Source organism: Ambystoma mexicanum, chromosome 5p, assembly GCF_040938575.1.
Source record: "Ambystoma mexicanum isolate Mex_15411 chromosome 5p, UKY_AmexF1_1, whole genome shotgun sequence".
Lineage (NCBI taxonomy): Eukaryota > Metazoa > Chordata > Amphibia > Caudata > Ambystomatidae > Ambystoma > Ambystoma mexicanum.
This window is the reverse complement of record NC_090930.1, coordinates 523196673-523218210: the sequence shown is the minus strand read 5'-3', so window position 1 is coordinate 523218210 and position 21538 is coordinate 523196673. Positions and strand designations below refer to the sequence as shown.

General features: G+C 44.8%; 1 protein-coding gene across 1 annotated transcript in view; it reads right to left on the bottom strand.

Annotated features, from left to right (window-relative positions):
- LOC138481058 (connector enhancer of kinase suppressor of ras 2-like) overlaps nt 1-21538 on the bottom strand; it is a 2957912-nt gene that overhangs the window by 1543104 nt on the left and 1393270 nt on the right. The window contains exon 6 of the mRNA XM_069612924.1: nt 5210-5329. Within this exon, the coding sequence (XP_069469025.1) occupies nt 5210-5329 (120 nt within the window). The remainder of the gene's footprint in view (nt 1-5209; nt 5330-21538) is intronic.

Here is a 21538-nt window from a genome sequence, read left to right as displayed (position 1 = left end):
TTTGCTCGCTACTCCCACCACCTACTATCTCTACTCCCAACCACTACTACCTCCACCACTACTACTACTCCTACTCCCACTCTACCTGTACTGCTCACACTCCTCTCTCACACAAACACTCCTTAACAATATTCTCTGCACTCCATAACACTATCACCTTTACTGGTCTCTCAGACATCCTCCACCTCCTCCTGTCCTCACCCAACTAACCCACTCCTACACGCTCACACAGGCTTACTTAAATACCCCTCCCCCTCCCAGGAATGGGGACCTATCTTATCCAATAGCTTACCTGGCTCCAGGGGGTATGACACGGCATGGCAAAGACGACGTTTAAAAGAGCTAATAAGCCCCGCCCCATTTCCAAAGTGGGCCCTGCTGGGGTTCCGGGACACTGGAACACACAAAACCCAGCTGGGCCTTTTAAATAATTATTATAATCCCTGGTGGTTTAGTGAGTTAAGGGCTCATGGGGCCTTTCATTTTAAATAATAAATCCCTGGTGGGTTAGTGGTGGCATTTCTGCACGGATTCCCACTGAGCCACGCTTCTTTGCTGGCCCGTGTTGCTAATTAGCATGGCACCCCTTCGGTGCCACGCTACCCTTTTCTCTGTCTCATGCCGGTGTTGTGAAAGGCATGCCAACCACTGCCTCGTGGTTGCCGGCGTTCCACTGTTGTGGTCTGGAGGCCTCTGTAGCTGCAGGTAAGGAGTGGTGGGAGGGTTCCTGCCCATACCCAGACACCAATGGTGGTAGGGTGCCCCACCCCTTCTGACAGGGCCACAGAGCTGGCACTGTCACAACGTACACTATCTAATCATAGTGATTCTTCTCAATTGTAATGGGTATGAACTGTCTGCCAGTTATGCCCTACATCGCTTCCATATAAAAACAATATAATTTACCCAAAGACCTGGGCAACGCTCAAAGATGACACGGACCCTAATCAAGTTGCCTTCATTCACATGAATTTGACAAGTGTCTCATCTCTTGGAAGTAGCCAGAGACATTCTATGGCCAGTAGCAGCAGTGGTCGTGGATACCAACATCTCTTGATAAATCTTCATGAGTCTGGAATACGTTCTAGAATGATTCGGGTTTGGGGCTGAATTCATTTGTGTGTTGATGGCCCACTACAAAGAAACGGGAGCATGTACCTTTACAAATTGGGAAGAACGTTGTTTTTCTGGTTCTATGTGATTTGATCAAGGAGAATTCATTGAATTCGATTTCAACAAACTTTTTTTGTGTGAGCCATTTCTTCGCTAATATATTCAGGGGGAGACCCTCCTCAGTCCCCCGCCCATCCGACCCCACTAAATGATTACCCTTACACACACCCTTATATATTTGTGTTGAAATTCGATAAACAAATGTGTTGAATTCTAATTTGACGACTTCTCCTGCGCAGTAAACTACCTATCCCGTTGCATCTAATGATAGAAAGGCACAATGGGCCCAATCCAGGAGTGACCTTGTTCCCATCTTCTTTATGCTTTGACTCTAAAGCAATAGCATGTGCCATATGCCAGACATTGGAGATTGATGGAGTACACATTGGCTCTTGCAATAAGAGGATTGTCATCTATGTGGACGAGATTTTTGTTAAACCTCGAAACCACACTGACTGAATATCTAACTCTCATTAATTCCCATTATGAAGAATATTTGCGTTTACCTTGAACACAACACATTCAAACTATGTATGGACTCCACGGGCCCAAAATGACAATGTGCCACCGTGAAATGTTTAGTTATACATTTCTCTCTGCATCTTTCAGAAACAAGAGACCTCACTATACAGATTGAAACTGTCGTTAGGATCTAAAATCTAATCATCCCCAAAGAACTCTCTGTGTTGTATAGGAGTTAAAGCATTCATTTTCTTTATGTTTGAATGTACTAAAGTAAACATTTACGTTCCATTTAGTGAAACTGTATTACAATGTGTAATCCACTTAAGCCGTTAGTTGCTATATGTGCAATGGGCTGCAGTGTTCACATGGCAACCAAGGGTGACCACACAGCATGCCCCCCCCACAAATGTTTACAGGATTATTTTCCGGAGAGCTGTATAGGGGGCTGCTTAAGATTGAACATGCACCACCACCTATCGTCAGCGACTCCAAGGCATCTGCAATATTAGAAACAGGGAAATGGTCCTGAATTGGCCTCCATGATGGCTTTAGGCATTCACTCGCCTATTCATTAGCTATAGGGGTTATGAAGATTCTCCTTGCAATGTTGTGACAAGAAAATCAACACCTCCTGTGACACAGAGGGGCGAGGAAGGGGCATGAACTGGGTTTTATTTCTGGATCATGAACTTTCAAAGTCCTGCTTAAGGTGCAAAGATGGCTGCTGAATCCGCTTTTCGTAACCATTAGCAATGGTGGAGGCATTTGAGCCATCTGCTGTTCTTGGAATGTCCTGATTTGGAGCAGCTGTCCACGGCAGGTTGGAGGACATTGCTCCTCTTGTTGAATGGACCCCAGAGGAACAAAGGTCAATGCTTGCTTTTGCCATCACTGCCGTCTCCAACCCGGGTAATGTGGCCATACAAAACCGCCTTATATGTCCCTTCGTACTCTCTAATGGATTGTACCAGACCTGCGATTACATGTCAAACTGTGGGTAAACAAAATACTTGCGGGCATGGTCTACGCATCGCTCCCAGGTACAAATTCACTTCATGAGGTGCAAAACAGCTTTTTTGTAGTATCAAGAGCTTTAGCATCTGAAAACCTCAAAATATAAAATAAGCACACAAGTGTTGGGAAATTGAACCTTGTGTGTTCAAAAGGTAGGAATCCATTTCCTCAGTGTTGCCAAAATAGGGTTAAAACCCTCGTTTATACGCGTGACTTGGAATTTCTTGAGATATTTCCAGGTTCACAAATTCTGGCTTTTGCTTAGTCATGCATCACCCACACAACTTGGCAGGGTGACATTCGGCACCTTAGAAGCGTCATGGCGCTGCCACCTTCTATAGAAAACTGAGACATGGCAAAAGGACAACGATTTATCTGGAAATTTGCCCTAGGACTCTTCCTATTTTGGCCCCAATGCAAAGACCTTTCTGCTGCTTAGTCAAATAAAACAGTCTCTACTTCACGGAGCCTATTGGCCTTCACAAAGGTCGTTTACCACCTGGTAACTTAGTCTTGTCAAAGTGTTTTGTTGGCAGTGTGGTGATAGAAAGGGGACATTCCACAATGTCCTCTGATATGGCAATCAGTGTTTTTGTGCTGCAGCAAACCATTTTATACTGAAGGGATGAAGAATCAGAACCCTCCTGACCCCTGCATTGTCTACCCGCGTCAGGAGAGCTCTACAGAAATAATGGACATGATGTGCCCTTCTCTCTGAGTCATACTTTAATGCTCTTTCATCAAGACTATAATGCCAGGCTTGCAATGCTCAGTGGAACCTGCCTACAATCAGTATTGGTATCCCTAATATACTTGCTGTGCAGTGTGACACCTAAGACACATGTCCATGATGACATAAAGACGCACACACTGTAGACACACGTGAGTGTGTACTGCTAAATGAGCATCCAGTCATAGGACAGCAAGGGATGAAGCGAATGAATTAAGGATTACTATTCTTACTATCATATCATTTGCACACTACCTCCCTGGGCAGCCATTCCAGCCAATCATGGTGCTGAGACCATTGCTGTTATTGGCTGATATAATTGCCACATTCCATGTCAAAGACACTCGCCCAAGAGCTAACAAGTCTCCACCTTTTCTCCTCTCCCAAGCATCCCAACACTCTGATTTGCCTTGCCCCAATATAAACAACCCTATTGCTTACCTGTTCTGCTGCTAGCCTTCTCTTCACCCCAATACCCGCCATAGACACAGAGAAAGGCCACCTTTTCAAGCCCCATTTTCATATTTCCTTGGCAGACATGTGTTTCGAAAATATTTCCTTTTTCGAAGGCATGCTCATTTCAAGAAAGGAATTTTGTTTTGTTTTTACACCATTACTAGGTTCTTATGGCGACAGTGGCGTCTGGACCAGCTGTACCGGTGGATAACAGCTACCCGTCCATGCTATTCGCCTTTGCTACGTAGGTGCAGCAGGATATTGCCAGCCAGTAAAGTCTGGTGGCCAGTATCAACATAGTAGCATAACACGAATATGTCTGATCTACAGAAGTGCTGTGGTGTTCAGTTTTGCAATACATTCCCTGTGCCTATATTCTGCTTGTAGAGTGTTGTAATGTGGATAAGCCACACCGTAGTTTTGCTTAATGGTTCTGGCAACAACAGACTTTTGCTTTATGCCAATATTTTGTTGTGGAGTATTGGATTTTGTCTTTTTTAGTCCTTGAGGTTTTATGGTTTATAATGTCATGTGTCAAGATTTTTTCACCAATGATTTCATTTTTTCTTGTGCAATAATACCTTTACTTGTATTATTGCACTCATATTTTTTAAATATTATGTGGCATATGAAAAGCTCTGTCTGTGCATGCTCTCCATTGAAAGATCATTAAGGAGGCAAATTAAACTATGAAAATATCCTATTTATTCTTTTTGATCAACGAAATAGGTTACCTATGGTATTAATGCAAGAGACAGAATACTTTAGTTCATAAGACCATGGTAGAATATATGAATTATACAAATAATTGTCGGACTGAAGAGTTAAATAATTTGCCCCTCAGATCAATAGATCAATACTGATTTAAATTTGTGGGCAAAGTTTAAGATATTTGAATAAAATATCCTGTTTAGCTGAACTGTGATTGTTCTGTCTATTATAAACAAAAATGTTTAAGACTTGTTTTGAAAATGACTGTAGGATCTAACAGTGTTTACATTACATCTTGACAAATCTTTCTTTCTTCCTTCTGATTAAGATTTTTGAAACCATTATTATTTTAATCAGAACATGATTTGGAGGCTGGGTACGTTTTAGGCAGAGGGTTAGGGGTTAGAAGGTATAGGAAATAAACAGAAAGTTAAAAAAGAAAGAGGCTAAGAAAAAGTGAATAAGGAAGCAGAGAAAAAGAAGAAAAGCACGAGGGGTTAGTGTGGACAATGAGAGAAACAAAGGATAGGGAAAATGGCACCAACATTGGCAAACAAGCTCATACTAAATGTCAAAGAAGAAAAGTCATTATATCAACATGAAATCCCTTACATACATGGACAATATCCAGCCCTCTTTTGTTGTTGAAATGGTACTTACCAAACCCTCACTAGGCATGATGTTAGTAAGATGAACAACCTCCAGATGTGCTGACTGGGAGACCAGAGAGTCAGATGAGAGGGAAATGATGTGGTCACAGATTCCGGACAGAGTTTTACACTAGCAAAGCAAGCAGACAGAAACAATTTAGCACATTGAGCTACACAATAAAAAGAAGAGACGACATTCAAAGACAACAATAACATGTATGCCAAGCATTTCTGTTCCTGTACATTTCCTTACGTGCTGAGCTCTATGCAAATAGAACGAGCATATTTGTCCTTAGTACTTAAGGGGTTACATTAAGAAACAATATATTTCCTATTTGTTGTAAACAGTGCGTCCCTGGTTGTGGCAGAATGCCATCTTCAGGAGCATGCTATCCTACTTTTGATGGTGGGCTTCCCTCCTAGAAAGTGTGCTCTGCTAACTAGACCTCACTTTCAATGTACCAAACTGAAATGTGTAGTGTACTGGTGAGCTTTGCTGGGCCTTGTCTGTGACACATTAGCAGCCGCAATGTCATTTTGGGCACATGACAGCTATGGAGTATCATGTACCTTCATACGTGCATGGGCAGCCAGTTCCCTTGTAGTGGTTCTAGTGGCTTTCAGGGAAACACGCCAAACCATGCAGAGGTCTGTTGATCCATCATTCATTACACAACTGGATGAATAAGGTAAAGGAAAAACCTGTTGTTTTGCCTAAAGCAGCCTTCTGGAATGAAATGCTTTTGAAAAGACATACCTCCTCTCGGGGTAGAGTGGGTGCTGAGAGTTTAAAATAGCCTCTGAAACAAATTGCAAAGTCACATCAGGGAGCTAATTACTGTAGTCTCATTGATCTGAGGATCAGGGAGAGGACCTGCACACTGGAGAAGGATCTCACCATCTTGAATAGGTGCAGTCTTCACTTTCTTCTTGAGACCCACCTAACCTACTGCAGACAAGGAACTCTGTGGTACGACGTCACAAGGAATAGCCCTTGTTACAACAGCAAGGACTGTCGCCCTTACAGACGGCTTGAAGCAAACCAATCTGCTCTGGCAAAGTAACTATATGAGGGGGTGAGAACCCCTCATTAATTCGATCCTCTCAATGAATCATCTTTGAGACAACTTAAAAGAATGACCTTGGAACCATCATAGAACAGCTTGAAGAAAATGTCACTGAAACCTGCTTAGGGTAACCACTGTCCAAATTTCCCAGCAATTGAGGGAAGACTATGATTTCTAAGGACTGTGCAGACTATCTCCCTAACCACTTCTCAGGAACATTTGGAGCTGTAGGAAACCCTCACTGCTGATGCATACTGGTACCCAGGACTTTGCCTGGTGAAGAGGCAACCCTGCTAGCGTCCTTGGCAACCGTCCTGGCTGGGCAGGGGAGACACTGGACTCCTTTCTTCAGGGGCTCAGTGAAGGACACCACAGCACCACAAGGAACAACAAAAGCTGCCTTTGGCTCTTTCTGAAGTTTCAAAACGTGTTGAGACCAGACAACTCCATCCAGCCACTGCAGAGACCCAACAGAGCAACCTTTGACACTCTCTCAACCTTGAGCTGCTTCGAGTGCTTTCGTGCTACGTTACTCAACATCGATTGCCTGTCCCAAGATCTTTAGAGCCACAAGCCATTGCCACTTGTTGAACTGAACTGATTGTCAGATCCAGTTGAGCCAGTTTACCACTGACGCCGAATCACTGCTTTCCTCAAATATAAAACTGGTCGAGCATTCGAGCTGTGCTGACTCAGCAATGCTTGCCTGTCACAAGCTTCTTGAAACCTAATGCTGTTGCTGTTTGTCAAACCACACCACGTTGTTGAATCTCGTTGAGACAGCTTGCCACCCTGAACCCGACTTGAAGCACTGGCAAGTGTCCCAGAAGACAGGGTTGACACTTTCGACACCTTAAAGGAAGATCAAAAGGTATAAAACAGTGGTTCTGTCCACCAGATTGGTCCTAGTGTCTTTTGACAACCAATTTAATGCCTTTTAGACGGTACCCAGTCAATGTATCACAAACATTACAGAGTGGTACATAACAGAGTGTACTATAACACCGAAAAACTCTGACAATATATAATGGGTAGTGCGGTAAGGGGTTATAGTGGGTTGGGATGGGGTTGGGGTGGTGTTATAAGGGTGGAAAATCGAGGGGCTTGGCGGGAATCCCCCAAATTTAAAAATGTTTTTGTCTTTCAGTGTTCTGACCACAATGAAATAGTACCACTCTGTAATTGCGGTCGGTAATATCACATATAACCCTTCAAGACATTTTTAAACTGTGCTTTGCTTTGCTTTCTACAAAACATTTTACCTGCAGACTCCAGTTCTTCAAAACCCTGAGTGCTCTTTTCTCCCAAAGTTTGCATTCTCATTTATCGCACTACTGCGGTGTGTCTGTCCTTCTTACTAAGTCTGGTTGGAAGAAGTTCAAAAGGGATATCCTGGCCTCCAATCTGGGCCTCCCTATCTCTGATACCAATACCTGTGCTTCCTCCAGATAGACCCTCACCAACATCCTTCTTGTTGTTCCTTCGCCAGACCTATGGACTCCACATATGGTCTCTGTGCTCTCTCCTTTTTCCTCCTCTCCCATTAATGGTGGCACCCGGTGGGATGCCCGTCTGGCCCTCTTCTACTCATCTAAGACCATTATTAATGCTTACCTAAATGGCACAGTCTTGGTCCAAGGCCCTCAGGCCAACCTCCTCCTTTTTGATAGACAATTCCGGCACCCCATGAATTTCCTTTCTTCTCCTGCTGGCGCTTCATTCCCTTCTCTGGTTCCTCTGCCTCCACCCTCTGCCACCTCTTTGGCTTCCTCTACTTCTCTGGCTGCCTTGTTACCTTCCTCCTCCACCACATCTCTGGCGTTGTCATCCTCCTCCTTGGCTACCTTGCCCTTTCTCCCTTCCTCCTCTGCCCATCCGCGGGGTCTCTCTACACTTCTGCAGGGCATACCTCTGACCTGTACTCCTCCACTCAAGTCTTTCAAGGGTGGCAACCTTATCCACATTGCCACTATCAACCCTCGCTCAGCTGTCACACACTCCTCCGACATCTGCCATCTCCTGGAAGAACTCGACCTTGATGTTCCCGGTCTGACTGAGACATAGTTCACGGCCAGATCTGTCACAAGCCTTGAAACTCTCCTCCCTGATGGCTACAAGATCCTCACTGTGCCCAGATCCAACCGTACCGGTGGGTGTGTAGCCTTGATCTTCCCGGAGTGGATACCTGACTCTATCATTCCTTTGAATGCCTTGTCTGCAGGCTCTCTCTCTCTCTCTTGGCCGCTCTCTTACTGTGGCTACTATCTACCAGCCACCTGACAATTTAACCTCCTTTCTCTCCAAGTGAGCGGACCTCTCCTCCTCCCTCCTTGCCTCTACCACTCAACTCCTCCTCCTCGGAGACCTCAACATCCACTTGGAGGCTTCCTGTCGGTCCTCTAAACTCTTTCACAACCTCTGTGATTCTCTTTCTCTCCCTATTCTTCCCTCTGGCCTGACTCACTCTGCAGGGCACTCCTTGGATGTTCTGACCTCCTCAGACCTCCCCCTCTCTAACTCCCTCACCACTCCTCTCTCCTACAGTGACCACTTTCTCTTCTCCTCTCATCTCTCTCTACTCCTCAGGCTGAGCCAACTCCAGCACTGCCACCCCCCTTCTCGGTCGTCCGCCCAATGAAGCGTGTGTCAGTTGAGGCTTTCGCCACCACTTTCTCTCCCCCTCCTGCACCTCTGGCTGACTCACATCGTGACACAGCCCTTTACAACCTCCATTCTTCTATCTCTGACACTCTTTATGTACTTGCCCGTGTCATGAGGATCCGCTTGAAGCCCAAAGCCAAGTGCAACTCTTGGTATGACTCAGACCTCGTCACCCTTAAATGCAAGTGTAGGGAGGCTGAGAGGAAATGGCGGGGCATCTTGTGCACCCTCTGACAAACTGGCCTGCCGCCTGCTCCAAAGGCAGTACCGACTCGCTGTCCACACTAGGAAGAGATCTCACATCCAAGCCCACATCTCTGCGGCATCTTACAACTCGGCCAAAATGTGCAAAGAGCTGGCCAATCCTGCTGCAGTCTTTACCTCTCCTGTTCCCTCCCAGTCCCTCTGCACAGCCTTGACTTCACATTTCATCTGTAAAACCCAGAATATCCTATCTTCCCTCTTATTCTCTCCTCCTTCTTCCTCTACTATTTCCTCTACTTCTGGCCTTCCTGTGGCCACCTCTCCTCCTCCCTTCTCTTCCTTTCCTTTGTTCACCCCTGACAAGGTTTCTAGACAAGTCCGATCTCGGAAAGTGTCATCAAAACAGGTTCTTCCCTGTTCATCCAAAACCAACAAGGACCATATTTACACCCTTGCTCCAGCCTTGGCCGACTTCTGCAACAACTCTTTCGCCACTGGACCCTTCCCTTCCCCCTGAAGCACTCCCTTGTGCACCCTCTTTTTAAGAAACCCTCAGACGACCCCTCCTGTCAGGCTAACTATTGCCCAATCTCCATTACTCTTTTTTTGGACAAACTCTTGGAAAAGCTGGCCATCTCCCAGCTTAACCTTCACACTGAATCTGTTGGTTGTCTCCATGACAATCAGTCTGGCTTTAGAGAAGCCAGAAGCACGGAACCTGCTATCCAGAACATCTGGGAAGACCTGCTCTCAAACCTTGACACTAACCACCCTTCTGTCCTCATCCTCCTCAATCTCTCTTCTACTTTTGATACTGTCAACCATGCAATCCTGTTCAACCGGCTCCATGATAACCTGGGTATCACTGATCAGACCCTGGCCTGGCTGGCCTCCTTTCTCTATGACCGACCCTCTTTTCCCCAGGGGTCTAATCTTTCTCTTTGGCTGTTCAACCAATACCTGGCACCTCTCGCCAACCGCATAGCTGCTCTCTGCTCCAACTTTCGGTGCTATACGGATGACACTCTCTTTCAGGCTCCCCTGAGCCACCTCTTCTCCCTCTCTTATCCCGGATTGTCTACCCACAATCTAGGAGTGCTGTGCCACCAATGATCTCTGCCTTAATGCCATTAAGACGGAGATCCTCCTCATCGGCTCACCAGCACCTTCCTTACCTTTCACTATCTGGCCACCCACTCTCGGCCCTCTTCCTGCTCCTACCTGTGAGGCTAAGAACCTCAGAGTCATCTTCGACTCCACACTCTCCTTCTCTCCTCACATCTCTGACGTCTCTAAGAAGTCAAACAACCAGCTGCACCTCCTCAGAGGTATTCTTCCCTTCCTCACTTTCCTCTGGAAGCTCACTGTCTCCAGAGCTCTGGTTCTCTCTAGGCTGGACTACTGCAACAGCTTCTTTCTAAATCTACCTGCCTCTACCCTTCACCCTCTACAACTCACCTGGAAAAGGACTGCAAGACTGTCTTTGGCCTCAAGCCCAGGGACTGTATCTCTTCAGCAATGACATATCTTTACTGGCTCCCAGTGGTGGCAAGGAACAAGTTCAAGACTCTCTGCATCGTCCTTAAGACTTTTTGGGGCTTGGGACTGCAATACCTCCAACTATCTCTACCAAAATATCTTCCTGCTCAAGCTCTTTGCTACTCCACCTCCAACTCCTTGAGGGTCAGTCGCTTCTCCAAGCAACAAGTTGGGGGCAGATCTCTTTCTTCGGCTGGTGCCTCCCTCTGGAACAGCCTACCTGCGTCTCTGAAACTTGAGCAGAACCATCTCCATTTCTGGAAGCACCTCAAGACCTTCCTCTTTGCTTCTGCGTTCTCTCTTCCTCTCCCCTGTTGATCACCTGTGCGATACATGCACTGGTCACCTGGCAACCCTCTGAATTCGGGCCCAGGACCTTTCCTGTCCAGCTGCATGCCCACACTGCCTCTTGCCACCCCCTGCACCAGTGGTCTGTATCTGCAACCCTGCAGTCCCCTCTTCTGCACTTATTAGACACTTGTTGTCTGCACTTCTACCACTCACGGTTGCCACTCGTTGGCTGCACTACTTGTTCCTGTTTCCTTGTCCTGCACCTGTCCATCTGCTCCCCCTGCCCCCACCCCGGGCACTTCTCCCCTCCCCTGCACTTGCACGATCTGAATGTCCCTAGGCCTAGTAAGATAGTTGTTTTTGTCTCCCCTCTGTTTCCCCTCCCTTGCCTTGTCGCGCCTTGAAACACTTGTGTATAAGCATGTTATAAATGGCCTATCATATCATATCATATCATATCATATCATATCAGTCCATTTAGTTTACTTAAAGTCTTTTTACTTTAAAACCCTATCTGGATAGATCTTTTATTTTGGAACTTAACATACTATTGCTGTTTTGGATGACTCCTTGCTGGCTCACACCCTCTGGACTAGTATAGTTTGCCCTCAGCCCATGCTACCTTAAGAGATGGAGGACGTGTTCTTTTCATGCTGAGCCTGTTTCCCCTTCATGATTGAGATCATGCCTGTTCTAGAAGTAGTGTGGGGGTGAGTAAGAGCTTAGAAGTCCTACTCAGTCCTGTTCTCCTGCGGGAAGTAGTCATTTTGTCATACTGGTGAGCCTGAATTGAAAGGTTCAGGTGGGATATAGGATACTGTTTCTTGAAGGTGTGAGAATGCCTTACATCAGGTATTGGACATTCAAAGTGAGAAGCACTGCTTGAAATGAAATGAGAATCCATCCGTTGCTTTTTTCCCCAGACTAGTAATGGATAGCTTCTTTCTTTTCAAACACATTGCATTTCTATTTGTATTGCAGTATAAAAAGCAATACTGGTTTATTCTTACAATGTGCAATAAAGCAAGGATTATCAGTACTAGTTTAGTGCTAATATCTAACAAAATATCTAGCAAAATGTCCTCTGCAGGAAGATCACTGGCTCAGTAGTCAAATAACCTGGGATCGTATTACAGAAACTGTGCACCAGTGCAAGTACAATTCTGCAGGATATTACCACTAGGGCATATAAATGTACCTAGTACAAAAAGAATTTATACTTTCAATGCATTATTGCTCCAGAGCACAGTGCCCTCGTTCTACCGTTCTGTGTTAGCACTATGACACATTTTGCCATGGCACAAACATGCAGTGAAAGAATCATTTTCTTACTCTAGTGGTAATATCCTGCAAAAATGCAAGGGCACCAGTAACAACGTTTCTGTAATCTGGCTCCAGGTTGCTTGCGAAGCTAGGAGTCCCCTTGCTGATTTCAATGGAGCAATTGTACATGTGGAGTTCCACACTTGTCTATTCCACACAGACATCTAGATAATTGTGCTAAAGATCTATAAAGTGATCCTCTCTGTCTTGGAGACTAAGGGCCTGATTCACAGAAGCGTTGTATAAAGGCGCAATCCCATAGGAAAATGCTCTGTGAATCAGGCTCTAAATGCCACTCCCTCCACTGTGGATCCTTTTCTTATGTCCTTAAAGCATTGAGTATGTTTATATAGCGCACACTACTCTGGGCATGAGGGGGTTCTTGGTGCCGGCAATCTTCACCTGTAGTGAGTCTTCTTTGTGCCATTAAAAGAAAAAAAACGTTATTTAAGGTTAAAGGCAAACAACACAGGGCAATTCGAATAGGACTCACATGGAGTTGTTTATATTGGTAAATTGTGGTTGTAAGGACTGGCTGATCATACATTAATACTGATAATGCACATTTTAACATAAATTATTGCCACAAACAGGAAAGAGAAGGTCGAAAGTATTAAAGAGGGCATAGCTCCAGAGTACATTGCCAACCCAGATCCGTTCTGTGATGTCCAGTAGTTGCTAGACATACACGGAAAGGAGTCCAAATGTCATTGGCCTACACATCGGAGTCACTGTGGCTATATACGTCCAAGGTATAAACAAGGATGCGCAATAATTCGGCATGCCGCGGAGCACTATTTTATTTCCAATAGCGAAGCACACATTTGTTTAGCTACAACACAAGCTACAATGAAAAATCGTCTGACAACCAGCAACACTTGACCTATGTCCCCTAATAGGTACGCGACAGGCGCCAAAGTAGGGGGATGTCCAGCATCTCATCTTTTTCTGAACAGAAATCTTTTCCCAGCCGATAGACCACTAAGCCTAGGTGGCGGTTCTTTTTTGGGAAGTATACTGAATAGTCTCAGCTGTGGTTCCTTTTAATTTGCAGGTGCCACAGATCTTGGAGATTGTTTCTATTACGTCACGTCAGACCAGAATGGTGTTATTTTTTGGCAAGAGGAGAGCATGTGGCCGTGCGATCCTCTAGATAATTTGCAATTCCCGCAGTGGACCAATTCTGTCAATTTAGACGTGTGCAATTTCTCTTGAGCCTAATGGAGCATACATTGATTTTCAGTTGACAAAGGCGATGGTATCTTTGCATCTAGTTTCTTCATGTCTCTGGTTGTAGATCCATATTCAGTGCTGACTTGACCTTCCGCCATCGCTCGAATGGTATGCTAGCTTTCCAAATCTTCCTGCCATGCAGGTGCACCCCACATGAAATGTATCATTGGGTCACACTATTGTATGTGCTAGAATAGTTGTGCCTAGGCGCTTAATGTGCATGCCTAGTTAGAATACTAGTGTCATAGGGACATTCAGGGCGATGCTTTGTGGCAAAACTGCAAAAAGAGAACCAAAGCAGCATATCCTGCCCGACACTGTTTTAATGGCAACAGTGGGAGGTGCGATTTCCAAATCATAGTCACAGTGGCTGTAACACATCTGTATTATGGATGCTGCAATTTCATTTTTTTAAATATGATTCCCAGCATTAAATGGGAGTCTAGCTTCTGCGTGGCTATTTTCCCACTGAAGTGCCTTGGGGTCATGGACAATGGACAGGATGGCGTGTGAGTTGTGTCTCATAGAACCCGTGCAGTGTTACTTTCCACCTCTCCAAAAGGCCTTCAAAGTGCAGTGACCTGCTGTGCAAGTAAATGTAATGAGCTTGGGCTGGAGATCAACACTAGTTCGATCAAGTCGATGATCTTCAGTCCAAGGATAAATATTAATAGATCCTTCAGTATCATGGTGGCGGGTGATGTTTTGGAGCAGGTCCAGTGGCACGATTATCTGGGCATACGTTTTTCATCTGGTGCCAGCTGATCTGCCCATCTTCTCAAGGCTAAGACTATTCTGGAGAAAACCAGTGGGTTCCTGAAAAGGTACTATCTCAGTCATGGTGGAGGGGCATTTAAGCCGGCTCTCCCAGTTTATCATGCCCAGGCAAAAGCTTCAGCACTCTTTGGGTCTGAGATCTGGAGATGTATTCTGCCCCTCTTACAGTGATTGAAAATAAGCACCTCATCTGCTTCCGCGCGGATGGAGTGTGAAATTGGCTTCATTGGCGATGAAGCAGAAATTAGGCCGTTATGCTATTGGCTGAGAGTATGGGGCACCACTGGCTTGGCCATATATAGCGAGAGGCACTTTCTTACGTGATCTGGTTGGTGGGTAGTAACAAAGTTCTGTGGCTGTTACACGTGAAGAAATAGCTACTCATACTAGGTCTAAGCGTGTACTAGCAAAGTTCCCTCAGCTATCCCTATGGCTGCAAAGCCATCAGTTAAAGCAGCCTATCTAAGGTATAGGAAACATAAATTACACCTTATGTGCTCTGCATTGGTCAGTGGGCTAGATTACCTAACAAGCAAGTCACTGCACAGCTTGAGGAAAACCTCAATGTTATAGCCCCCCCACCCCATTTACTCGATCATTATATGAGATTATGTTTGGTTATTCTGCCATTGAGGTCAGTTACTGTCACTTGGGACCCTGAGTAAAAGATGCCCTTTCTGTGATGCTGAGAACGAGAGTTTGGTGCATTTTATGCTCATATGTGTAGGGCATAAAGACCTGAGGAGGCATTATTTGATCCGCCTGTTTAGACTCTGTGGGATTTTAGCAACTAGGGAAGCTATGCACCTTTGTAATTCCACTGTAGACCTAAATGCCTTATTCTTTGTTCCTGTCTATATTTGTCGTGCACGGAACAAGAGGAACACGCTGATGACGGTTATAACTCGAATTTTACCTGTTCCCTGCTTTAGTATTTTACACTTTTTAACTTGAATATTTAACCTATTGACATATGGTTTAAAGTTTGCTCTTATTCTCATGTAATTTATGTGTTCAGGGTTCTAAAGCGTGTTCTTTTTATGACATGTTTGTATTTTGTACCTGATGGCTCACGCTGAATAAAGGTTTAAACTAAGAACCGGTTATGAGTAGCTCAGATGTGGAGCCATTCTGTGTGTTAGGAGAGACACTATCGGGGTGGCTCGTCAGCAGCGCTGGACGAGTGCACTGTGATCACAGCTTGGCTGGTGTGAATAAATCACCAAAGACCTGCCCTTACTGCAGCAGTTTACGTTCAGTGCAGACTGTGCTTTAGCACAGCACGGGGCCTAAAACGGGATGCCTGTCAGGGAAGGCAGAGTTCCATGACAGCTCTGAGCGGTGCAGTACAGATGATACTCATAAACTGTTACCCAAATATATATATTGCTTTAGAGGCAGACACATCTGGCCCCAAATACGTGTGACAAAATGACAACTGTTCTGCAAGAGTACAGGGGCGAAGAGTGGTCTGGCATGAAAATTGATGTAATCTTTTCTTTTAAGCATTTTCCAAACTAATATGCAGGTCTCCTAAACAACTTTTTGGGTCATTGAGGTTTTTGTCTGTCCACCCTCTTTGCATGCATGGTTCTGCTTGAGCGTTTGAGTAACGCCTTTCTCTCTCAGAAGACTACTGTGCTGTCATTAATCGTAATTTTCCAGTCAAGGCTTGTTCTGATTCTGCCAGAAATCTATTTGTTCAGGTAGGCAATCCCGAGCTTCTTTGATTTTTCTAATCAAACATGGTGCTGGTAATTCTGCCTCCGAAAGTGAACTCTGCTAATCAAGCCTCACTTTCATAATGCTCCATGCTGAAAAGTATAGTGCAAACATCTAACTCTGCTGGGACTGCCTATTGACACGCCCAACAACAGCCTTGTAGTTTGGAAACATGGCAGCTACAGAATAACCTGCACATTTCTGCAAACAGTCTGCCGAACCCAAAGTTCTAAGAGACAGGGGCTGACCTTAACTGTGGACACCCTTCACATACACAATTCACATACACAAACACAATTCACATACACAAAACTTGGTGGCAAATTAGTTTGCAAAATATAAATATAAGCCATATCTCGTTTTATATGGTGGCCTATGGGAATGTACAGTTATACTCACCAATACCCTGTTGATGTAATTATATTGTCAACCTGGTTTCTACTAACTCATTCAGCTGTCAGAGTTGTCACCTACAAAGGAGAACAGGCTATATACCCAAGAGGCAAAGAAGGGACCAGTGTTTCAAAGGATGGTAATTGCTGGAGTCTATTTGATGTAAGGCAAACAGGTGAAAGCAGCCCAACACTGGAACTCTCTACCACCCTCTGTAAGGACACCTCAAACATACCCCCATTTTAGATGCAACTACATTCAGTGATTAAAGAACAACGGCCAATAACTGTCCAATTACACGGTCCTACAACTGTCTAATAACTATGGGCCTCATTACGACCCAGGCGGTAAGTTACCGCCTGGGTCGTACCTTTACCACCATGGCGTAAACTACGTTTACGCCATGGTGGTTGGCGGATTTACCGCCCCATTCCGAGGTTGGCGGGGCGGTAAGTCCCCATTAACCCATTTACCCTTCCCCATTCCCATTTTTGCCCCATAGGGCATAATGGGAGTGGGGAAGGCGTTAATTACGCCACCGTAAATTACAGTGGCGTAATTAACAACATGGTCCCTTAGCGCCATGGATTTTAACACCTGCTAAAAGCAGGTGTTAAATCCTCAATGGCGCTAAGGGACCTCGGAATCAGGCGGTAAGGGTCGGCGCTGTTTACGCCGCCGTAAACCCCTTACCGCCTGGGTCCTAATGAGGCCCGATGTAAATCATGTAAATATGTATACTTATAATCTATTTCTACTGTATCCATCACAACTGTATGACCTATGTACCCATTGTAATTACTGTACAGCACTGTAACCAAGCTGAGAATAACCTTGATGCTTCTGTGCCCTCATACCCTCGGGTCTGGGGCGCAATATAAATGAATAAACAAACCAAACAAACAGGAGAGAGGAAAGAGTTAGAGTAGTCCAGGAGAGAAGTTACAGCTTAGATAGGGGGTTGACTATCTTAGAATTTCATATGCAACTCACACTTCCTGTACGCCCTCCCCACATCCTTCAAGCAACGCACTCTGGGACGGACATCCCCAGGCAAAGACTCTTCTCACAGCAGCCAGGGTTAGACCCTTACAGAAGGTTTGAAAGGGACCAATCTGCAGTGATAGAATTAGCACATAATGGCCAAAGTCCTCTGCCATAGTGGTGAAGATAAAGACTTTCAAGGATGGAGGAAGACCTTCCACTGAAACACTTAAGAGGACCATTTGAAGTGAGCTGAGGTTCGGAAATGCATATCAGAACCAATGACCTCCTCACCCCCATCCGATCTGGCTTTAGACCTGGCCACAGCACTGACACTGTGACACTTCACATCCTCGATGACCCCCATAACAACACAGGCAAAGGACAAACACATAATCCTAGACCTCTCTGCTTCCATAGATATCTTAGACAACACCATTCTCTTCAATGCCCTATCCGGCAAAATGAAACTCTCAGGCACCATCATGAACTGGTTTACCTCCTTCTTCACTGACAGGAAACACTATGTCTCCATTCCGGCTTATCGATCGGACCCCATTGCGGTCAAATTTGGGGTCCCACAAAGAGCCTCCCTCTCTCCACAAATCTTCGAACTATATGTGTAATCCTTCAGACAGAACAGTAGCAACCACAATGTACATTTTCACCAATCCACTCATGACCAGAGGCGTTGCTAGGGGGCGGGGCTAATGGGGCTATAGCCCCCGGTCTTTTGGTTGTAGCCCTGGATAGAAGCTCAGGAGCTACAACCAAAAGGCTTGCTAGCCCCGAGTCCCAACAGCCCCGACATTAGCGTAGCCCCAGATCTTTTCCAGACCTAGCAACACCTCTGCTCATGACACACAGATATATTTCCAAATCTTGTCCCCCTCACAACTCCATACCCTCAAGAGCTTTCTCTCCATGATCACCACCTGGATGGCCACACAGTTCCTCAAACTGAACTCTTTCAGAATGGAATACCTTCTCATCTGCTACCCACCACCCAAAGACAAACTTGGCCTAGCCCCTTGTATCAAACAGCTCACCATGGACAACCCATACATAGCCCTCCAAACATCTGTCAAATCGCAAGCCTTCACCAAGGTCCCCACCTTTCATGCAAAAACTACATAGCTGCTGTCACCAAACATGCAACGTGCAACTATACATCATATGCAAGATAATACAGATCCTTCCACCTGAGGACTTCTGCACTAAAGTCCAAGCACTGGATGTATCCTAACTCGACTATTGCAACAATCTCCTCACTGGACTCCCTAACAGCACTTGTGTTCCCCTGCAAGGAATACAAAACACACCAGCCAGACTCATCCTCTGCCTACCTAAACACTCACCCATCACTTCAGCTCTCCCAAGCACCAACTGGTCCCCTTATACCAGAGAATTGTCTTCAAAGGTCCCTAAACTGCATTCAAAGAAATCCACCTCAAAACCCCATCTTACCTTCATGACAAACTTACAGCCATCACCGACACAAACACCAGACACGCTAGCCAGCACCTTCTACACGTTTCACTCTGCAAACTTACATGCACACATAAACAAGCATTAACCTACAGGGCACGGAACACTCTATCGGTTCACATCTGCATTGCGCCCTCCATCAGCACTTTCTGAAAAAGTCTAAAAACATACCTATTTCTCCACACCTAATCCATCCTCAACACCTCCCCATCCCAATCTTCCAATCGTGTTTTGAAAGAATATTGTAACTTCTGTTTCACCTCCCACCTTTTGTACTTTTGAAGCTTGTAAGGCACTCCTAGACAAACTTGGTCGGGCTAGCCCTGAACACAAATTCATAAAACATAACATATAAATAAAATAGTTCAGAGCTATCGGTTTGCCCATAAACATTTCCCATGGAGCCAGCCATTGGTACCTGCTTATAGAAGTCACTCAAACCATTTCCTTGCATTCAAAAAGTGTATCCAATGCTCCCTTTTCTGGACCCACTTTGATTATCCTGCCCAGTCTGATGTAGTCCTAACCTCAATCATCTGTTGAGTGTGCAGCTTTGTCCTCTCTTCAGACCCAACTTGGGGAAGTGAACTCGTCCAAGACCCCAGTGTGGACATCACACAGTTAAAGGACCCTTCAGGGGAACTGTTGGATCTGCAGAACATTTCTTGCAGATGCATCTAACACCTGAGAGTTACAAAGAGGTGATCTTTGAACAATCATCTTTGGTCTATAGAGGAATTATATTACTGAATATTATTGCAATTCCTGATTTATTCTTATTGTGTTTCTGTGGGACATCCTGCAGCTATACCGTGTTACCTGAATGAGTCCATATATTGGGTAAGGTGTCAATGTGGGTTATTCAGTATTCCCTAATCCTTCCAAGTGACGAAGACAAAGATTGATCGGAGCCATCAAATCAAGCTGGTTCAAAGATTATACAAATAAAGACACTATCAAATGGCTGTCTGTCTGTGAGCTTCAAAGAAGCCTGTCACATATTTAATTTCAGATATGCTCATAAAAAACCCATTGGACAAAAGTCACAAGTAAGATATTTCACTGTAAGTAACCCAGGGTAATTCAGACATAGACCCTTTGCTCAATGTGTCTTAGAGAGGCTCAGCTTCACCTCACTGATAATGCCCGACTAGGCCGAAACACGTGTCTGGGGTTGCTGATGGTACTCTTGTTCAGAGGAGATTTACCTAGCATTTCGGTACTGGACTGCCCTTTTGGGTCAGAAAAAGACTAATATGCAAATGGATATTTCTCTTCTCTGAAGCACAAACGTGGTTGTAGACCCTCCCGAGTGGAAGAAATTCAATAGAAAAGGGTATTTGACCCGTGTTCGTTCTCAGTATGGGGGCTCCCACACTCCTTTGTGACTTTCTAAAACTTAGGTTTTCACCCTATGTAAACCAGGTTAGTACAGATGTAGACCCTTTCTCATAGTGTCTTATGGAGCCTCAGATTTACTTCACTGATGAGGCCCGACTAGGCTGAAACATGTTGCTGGGGTTGCTGATGGTACTCTTATTCAGAGGAGATTTGCCTAGCATTTCGGTGATGGACTGCCTTTGTGTGTGGGACAAAAACTGATATGCAAATGGTTATTTCTCCTTTGTGAATGATGCAGTGAGCAAAAATATGGTTGTAGACCCTCCTGATTGGAAAAAATTCCATAGAACATGGTATTTGACCAATGTTCGTTCTCAGTAGAGGGGCTCCCACAATCCGTTGTAACCAAAATGTTTAATCATTAAAATAATCCTTGTCTCACAATGCAATCTCGGATCGACACGGAATGAAGTGTGATTGAAAGCTTAAAGTTAGACAAAAGAATATGTAAACATGGATATATTGAACCATGTAAAGATTTGGGGAAAATTGGAAAAACATGCTTTATGACACCAAATGTTATCACAGATGACCATTCATGTGTCTAAATGTGCACACTGATTTACAGAATCCGATCATGTTAGTTTAAATAATGTCACATGTTGTGATCCAAAATAAGACCACAGAAATTAAATTGGCACTTTCTCAATAGGATTGGTTCTTCCCTTCCCCTTTTACTGAATCATGGGACTAGGAAAACCTGCATCTCTGTAAAGATTGGGAGTAGATAAACCATATATATGTGTTTGCTGATAGAAGGATGATTATTATGGAATATGTGGAAATTCACATTGAGGATTTTCTTGAACGAACTGGAGACAGGAGAGCAGAGATGATATTATTTAAAGGACTGACCCAATGCAGATTGGGGACCAGTCCATGGAGAGAAGAATTGTTTGGAAATTGGTTTCCAGAAAGCCACCCGAAAAGAGGGTTGGATGATAGAAGTATAAAAGACTGACTGATTCCCTGGCGGAGTCTCTAAGATAAAACACCACATTTCAAAAGGTAAATTAAACCCCAATACACCCCACACTGTTTGTATAGATTGACCAGGGTACATCTGGGGAAAAAAAAGGCCAGGGAGTTCCGGGTGGGGCAATGCAATTTGAAAACAGGAGTACAGCTGCTGATATCTAAATACTCTGTGCTCCCCATCTACATTGAGCACAAAATGAGATGTTATTTTTTTAAAGTCCAATGTCCTTTGCATTGAGACATGATATTTAATCTGAATGCATTTTGGTGTCACTCTA